This window comes from Austrofundulus limnaeus, unplaced genomic scaffold (assembly GCF_001266775.1).
Source record: "Austrofundulus limnaeus strain Quisiro unplaced genomic scaffold, Austrofundulus_limnaeus-1.0 Scaffold293, whole genome shotgun sequence".
NCBI lineage: Eukaryota > Metazoa > Chordata > Actinopteri > Cyprinodontiformes > Rivulidae > Austrofundulus > Austrofundulus limnaeus.
Window position 1 is genome coordinate 142,113 of NW_013952695.1, and position 7,726 is coordinate 149,838.

General features: G+C 38.3%; 1 protein-coding gene across 1 annotated transcript in view; it reads right to left on the reverse strand.

Annotated features, from left to right (window-relative positions):
- The window catches only part of wdpcp (WD repeat containing planar cell polarity effector), a gene marked incomplete in the record, with an annotated part of 96,646 nt that overhangs the window by 15,325 nt on the left and 73,595 nt on the right, over positions 1 to 7,726 (reverse strand). Inside the window, 1 exon segment of the mRNA XM_014021444.1 lies at positions 2,860 to 2,959. Within this exon segment, the coding sequence (XP_013876898.1) occupies positions 2,860 to 2,959 (100 nt within the window).

Sequence of the window (7,726 nt, forward strand, 5' to 3'; positions counted from 1 at the left end):
ATTTCCAGATATCCTCGAGCAGCTGCTTCAACAGAACTGTTAAGGGTTTGCATTAAATATGAGAACATGTTTATTTGAATACATCTTATTTACAGTCATGCTTCTCTYTAACATCCACATGCAGATAAACCTTTATTTACATGCTGTTTTCAAAGAAGCAGCTTGGATCTTGTACTTTTTTTTCCTTACTCCTTTTCTTTTGATCAAAGCTTGAAATGAGCTTCCATAAAGAAACATATGCAAATGTTCACTAGAAACATTTAACGTTGAATTAAAAAGGAAGCCAACATGCACACCTCCAAAACGGCATTGTGCACGCCTCCACGTCAAGTTACGTTTCATTTTGCCAACTACCACTCTGATGCAGGCGATTTGGGGCAGRCAAAATAAAAGAGAGATATTTAAGTGCAATTAAAATCTCAAGCACTGCTGCAGAACCACAGTTTGTTTACTTTTCATCAAATCATGGATTTAAAACAGGTTTTAAGGGTTCACTCACTGCAGAACTGTGATGTCTGAATGCTTTTAAAACTGACCTGAACATTTGCAAAACTGAGCTTTAACATAGTGTCTGCATCTGTACATATCTGTGACAATATAAGATGTGCACTTAGCTTATGTACATGTTTATACAATATACACAGTATTTGCACATTCAGAAACTAGAACGGTAGTTCACAACTAGTCTCACAGCAAGTTTGTCTCCTGGCCTTTCTTCATGGCGTTTACATGTTCTTCTTGTGTGACTGGTATTCCCTATGTTGTGGGACAGGTTTTTTTTTTGGCATAAACACCTACTTGTGGGGACCTAATGTTACTTGTAGGGACCTGAGTCTAGTACCCATAAGGGTACTAGTTGGTACCCTTATGGTTAAGGGTATGGTTAGTTATGGTTAGTTGGTACCCCCCACCCCTCACCCACTGTTGGTGGGTGAGGGGTGGGGGGTTAACTTTAGGACCAAGTTGTGAATTGAGTTTAGGTTAGCTTAAGGGTCACATAGGTATCTGTGAGGTTAGGGTTAGGGTTGGTAGTCACGGTTAGGCTGTAGAAAATAAACGAAGTCAATGCCAGGTCCCCATAAAGATAGCTGCACCAGATTTTGTGTGTGTGTGTGTGAAGTGAGACACCTGTTCACTGGAGCCCTCTGCTTGAAGCAGGACACTCATTATTAATGACCTGCCTTTTATGTGCCGCTAATATGCTCTGTCTGCTTGTCTGCACGCTTTGCATGTAAGTGGACAACACAGACACACACACCCACAMAAACACACAAACACACACCAGAGGAAGTGGTATATGGACTCTACTATTATTTCTGCACTGTTTTATATTGTTTGCATGTCTGTCCTTTTTAATTCCAGAGTATTTGGCTAACTAAATGAAAAAACTAATCCTTGAAGACATGCGTATCACTCGCCAGCTTGCAAGTCAAAGTTTAAAAATATGATTTTGTGTGGTCTGTTAAGGCTTAGAGTACATGATGAACGTGAGGATAGTGATGACTCAGCATATGTAAAACTGAGTTAGTCGTAGCCAGTTTTATATTGGCTAAGGTCAACTAGCTGTGTTGTCTGTATTTAATTAGTTTATAAGATATTTTGCTAACAGACAAACAAACCCACACACAGACAAAATTACATATACAAATGAACAAAACAACTGTAATTAAAGTAAATTTAGTCATTGAATGTGCGCTCAGTCTTGCAGCCCTGCAGCAGCAAACCTAGAAAACAAACCGCAACAAAACAAAACAAGACATGTTAAGTGTGCCACAATTATTTGGACAAAAATCTGATCTTATTTTAGTTTTATTTGCAGAAATATTTTTACAGTCATTGTTTTTCTTGTGTTAAAAGGGAGAAAAAACGAGGAAACAAATGGTGCTGATTGATATTCACCAAGTCAATCATTTTAACATCAATATCTTAGATAAGTTCCTCGTTTCTTTGCTTTCATTCATATTTAATTTCCCATCTGTTTTAATATTTTATTTTTCCCCTCATCTTTTCCTGCTGTCGTCCCTCCTCCTCTGTCCCGTCTTCACTATTTTTCTCCGTCCAAGGATAGGCCACGCTGCAGGTGATGAAGGTAAATCATGGAGGACATAATTAAAGGGCTTATAAGAGGGAGGGTGCATGTTCGGCATCACATTAGAAAAAAATAAAATAAAAGATGAAAATACATGCAAACAGACCTCACAGTTACACAAGTGCTCATTTTCATTTCCAGCCACAGCCAGACGCTCAGCCTCGGGGTTTTGACCTTATACAGTGGAGTTAAACAGCCCTTTCGCCTCATTTGGTTGTCTGCGCACAACCACGCCGCGCGCAGCCTTCTGGAGTGTTTAAGCATCAATGAAGGACTCATCCRACATGTTCATCTAGTTCCCTTACAAATTTGAATGTTTTTCAGCTCACCCGTTGGCCCTCGAAGCCTCTGTGAGGACGTCTATGTGTGTGTGTGCGTGTAGTTGTGAGAATGTGTCTGTAATCAGGAACTCGGCTTGATCCCCTCTGGTATGTGCTTTCAGGAGTGTTTGTCAAAGGCCAGCAGAAAAGTCTTTACAAAAAAAGTCTGGGTCTTGGTTCAGTTTTTCTCCCATGGTAATTTACCTAAAAGACACTTTATTTTTAATGTGTTAGATTTGTAAAAAAATACATACATTATATATTTGTGCTTTAAATTTACTCACCAAGTTTTATCAAATGTGAATACGATAAATTGTGTTTTGTAGTTTGTGTTTAAGTGATCAGGATTTGATTTTATTGTCCTTGCTGCTGCTTTAGATGTGAGGAGAAATCATAAAGACATATATTCTATCTTTTTTTTTTTGGTTGAACAAGTGATTATTCTCTTACCGTTGGCTGCGATAGTTTGGGCTTCGATTTCCTTAGCTTTCCTTTTGGCCACATCCGCTAACACCACCTCACCCTTATCACTGGCAACATAATGGAGGTCCTTTGAAGGTAATGCAAGAGAGAAAGAAATGTGAATGTTAATCTAAAATGAATCTAGGCTCAGATGACAATAGTTTTTTTCTTTTTTTTTTAAAGGAGGGGTGGGGRTGGTATTTTGGCAAGAAGGTGGAAGAAACAGATGAATTGAACAGGGGGGAAAAAATGAGTCGTTTGAAGTCCAACATCAGAAAGAGCACCGGTTTGGATAAAATGCTGGTTCCTCAAAAAAAAAAAAAAAAAAAAAAAAAAAAAAACTTTGAAATCTGCCTTCTTGCTCTCTGCACCTCCAAACCACACCCACTCCCTCTCACACACATACACACACACATCCCTCAATTTTTAAACTGAGATGGATTTTATCTGTCACATTTCAAAAGTGGGAGGGAAGACGAGGGACTGTTCACCTTTCAGAAACGCTTTGCAGAGAAACATATCCAGCCGAGCACATTACTCTATCAGCCAGTGACAATATTGGAAACAGCGTGCATCCTCTGTATCGCTCTGTTTGAGTCTGGCATTGTCATAAAAGCTGATAATAAAACTAAATGATGCCTGAGGGTGGCTGATTTAAAACTCAGGGCTGCAATATATTCATTAATAAAGAGCCTCAGATTTTTGCTCATTTTTAAGCTTATTGACACTAAAAGCACAACACAAGTAAATTAATAGGTCTATGTAGTTAACATGTAGTCAACATAATTCCAGCTTTAGTTGTTTAAAAATACTAATAACTACAGATTGGTTTTGTTGGTGGAAAAGGTAGGAAATGGTTTTGTTTTTGTCAAGACTTTGATTTGCTCGTGTTTGTGTTAGTTTGTTCATGTATTTAATATCTAATTTGCTTTTAACTTAAAAATTGAGATTTAAATGAAAACTAAGATTTTTTTATTATTATTTTGACAGCTAAAACTAGAATTTGTTGTCTTTACACAGTTCACAGTTTTCTTGGGATTTAAAAGTGAGTCACCATCACATTTTAAAGCTGTTTTAAAATTCAATGGAAAAAAAAACTAACAAATATATATTTAAACGTTSTAACAAACAAATGAATATTCTGTGAATCAGGAGTTTTAAAAAAGGATTAATGACAATTTACAGGTGGATTTGTTAGTTTTATTTATGAATAGGAGTCAGTTTTTGGTCTCTTAAATTGTAAGAATAAAATAATAYTGAAGGGAAAAAAACTGTAGCTTTAATTCAGTTCAAATTCAATTCAATTCAAAAATACTTTATTGATCCCAGAGGGAAATTAGGTGTTGTTGTAACTCGTTGAACTAAAGACTTATTGTAGATGCTGATGGCTGTGGGCAGGATCTGTATTACAATGAAATTGAAGACGCCTCCGACTGACRACACTGTTTTTCATTTTTAACATCTCTAATAAATCACCATAAAGCTGCCATGATGTAAGCTCAGATAGGGACAGGATAACTCAATGTACATATAACAGATTTGTCCGTACGTCTGTCCGTTCAATTTTTGAACCTGCTTTTTATCTTTCCGTGTGGTGGGGGAGCTGGTGCCTTTTTCTAGCTGTCATTGTGCAATRAGTGGGGTGATGTATGACTAAAGTATCAGGAAAACCTACAAATGTCACTATTTCTGTAACGACAGTGACTCAAACCTTCACCCAGCGACCCAACAAGTGTGTGCTGAGGGCCGCAGGGTTTCCCCAGGCAGAGTGCAGGGTCTGAGGGCTCATCAAAGCGAACAGCGTGTTAAGAAAAGTCTTCCGCCTCAGCGACATCACAGGACATTGCTGCCGTGACTCAGGGCTCATCGTGGATAACCCTCAGCTGGCTAAAGCCAGCCCCCAGCTGAGCCCGTACCCGGCTCTAATACCCCCATTGTAGCCCCCCAAAGAAAAAGAGGGGGTTGCTGGTTTCCAAAAGAGGTGGGAAGCACAGAGGGATTGAGAGTATAGGAGAAAGAGAGAGGGAGAGGTGGTGAAATTGAGGAGTTTGAATGGGAACAGATTGGGTAATTATAGTGCGGTGCCTGCCCTCTGTGGAAGCGAGTTAGGAGGAAATGTGAAAATGGTTGACGACAAAACGGCCTCAAAAGAGCCTAAATCGGCTCCCACTTCGAGGTGACGGATCCAGCCCCTGCGAACGTCGACACGGCCCCGCAATTAAATATGACTGAAGGTTCTTAATTGATAACAAACAGAGCAGCAGACGATAAAACAGGCGAGGTGGAGGGAAGTCGGTGCAGAGAAACGACACTCAGACAAAACAGAAAGATGAGGGAGGTAAAGAAAGGCCACGAGGAAAAGATGAGAGACGCTAAGACGAACAGATCGGAACAATATGAACATTTGATGCTGAGACGCTTTATTCCAGATTAGCCTCCCATAATACTGTCTGAATCTGCAAAAAGAGACTCAGAGAAGGACTGAACAAGTGAACAAATATGAAATGAGAGAGAAAGAGCGGAGTATCAACCAGACTAAGAAGGGATAACAATAATGCCGCGTATAAAACCATCAGATATTACACCTCTTATTCCCTGACGCTCAAACGCGACACTAATCTTATTTATATAAGAGCTTTAAGGGTTGCGGTGAGCCAGCTAACTGCGCTGATAAAGAGGGGTGTTTCAGTGAGGAGCAGAGGGGAGGGAGGTGGTGGACGCTAAGAGCCGAGCATTGACTGATATTTGGGCTACCTCCAAATAAGATGGGGAGGATTAGGTTAACTGGCACACGACAGCGTTTTTCAGCACGTCATCAGACGGGCTCATGTCGGTTTGTCTGCAACCAGACTGGCTGAGAGTCCTTCTTCAACCAGATCAAAAGTAAGTTTGGAAAAACAAATGTACAAATACATAGAAGTTGAAATGTTTTAAGTACTCTTCCAAAATGCCCAGATACTCAGAACCAAAACCAATGCCAGTAATGATATTCTACTGAATTTGCCACAGTTTATATTTGACAGTTTCATATTTAAGAAATTTATAGAAGTTGAAAGAAAATCTTATTTATTTCATCTATTTTAAAATGTTGCAAAAATATGTATACCATGCTGTTTAGGCTGTAGGTCTACAAGGAAGGAGAGTTACCCTGTTCTAAATAAAATAAACGTGTTAAAAATAGACTACACAACTGTGTACACCATGGAACTACTAATATGCGAAAGCATCTTTTATTTTAACTGCTTAAAGTGACTCAGAAATGATTTTTGTCCTCCGTGGCAGCTTTTTCCCATCACTTTTACTGATTTATGACACACAATAAAATAATTGATGGTTCATAAATGGTTCATGAAGAGCTCACAGATGGTCAAAATGACCTAAGTGGTTAAAAGAATCGGTCAGGAAAATGCTACAAAAACATTTCTTCAGCATTAGAAATCCAATTTGACACAGTGAAGACAGTCATCAAGATCTGGAGATGAAAACAGGACAACAAAAACATTTACGGGAACTCAACATTCATCCAATGAGATGAAACGTCCCACCTAAATTTAATATAAATTTGACTCAAAGAGAGTTGGTCTTAAGCTATGTCCTCGCAATCTGAAAGACTCAGAGCACTTTAATAAGGAAGAGTGGGCAAATATTACAAAGTCAAGGTGTGGCGCACTTATAGACTCCTACTTAGAAAGACTGAAGCTGTAATTAAATCAGAAGATGCTTCAACAAACAATTAGTTTGAACCTTTCTACTGTATCGAATTTGAAAAATCCCCTTTAATATCTGTAAACAGCTTGTTGCATTTGGTGCAGAGAAGATTAAAAATGGAAATAAACTTCCGTCAATTTCTCAAATCAAAGCACAAAAAGGCTACTTTTTTTGTCTCTTCTAAAGTTTTCATTTTAAAAAGTCTGTACAAACTTAATATTCACCTGTGAGCAACACAACACGATCATTTATAAATGTGTGAAATCTCAATCTGAGGAGATTAATGAATGAGTAGATTGAGAACACAGTTTTAGCTCTTTGATTTTGAAGAACTGGCAGCAGTTCTTGAAGATTACCTGTGAGGTACTCATCGTTTAAATGTTGACGTGTAATCTGCACTTATTTATTCTTGGGCACACCAGAAATACTCTAGTTGCAATTAGTGCCTGAAATTCAAAAAAATAATAACAAAAACTATTTTTTTAAGTTGAYGTTCCAAGGTGCAGTTTTCCTTCATTGTTTGCCAACAATACTGGCAGCAGCACAAAGGAACAAATATATAAACATGAAAACATTTTTTCTTTAGTTTCATGCTTGTTTTCTGGCAAAAATAGTTTTTCAAAGTCCTCCGCTTGATAAATGTTGGGGACTTTAAAAAAGACCAATTACCACAAGAGAGACTATTATGAGCTTATTGACAAAGAGATAAAAAAGTAGGATCTTGTGGTGCATATACAGTACAAGACCTCGTTAAGTAACACAAGAGGCGACATTAGACTCAGCTATCATCAAATTTGATTTAATTAAACTATCTGGACCTGGGAGAGAGGATGAGGAAAAAGAAGAGTGGAGCTGTTGACTTGGCTGACGATTGACCTAATTGGTTACATTATCAACTCATTATCAGAGGATAATTAAGGAGCTACAGAAGAGCACCAATTATGCTGGGAAAAAATAGCAATTGATTCAGAAAGCCCTTACTACCAAAACCCACCACCGCCAAAACACTCCCCATCACACACACACAGACACACACCCCACCACTACTCCTCTTCAATTTAACCAGATACGGTTTCATTTTAAAGGGCCAATATTATGTGTTTCTCAGGCATATATTTAAATACTATACCATAATAAAGTATCTATG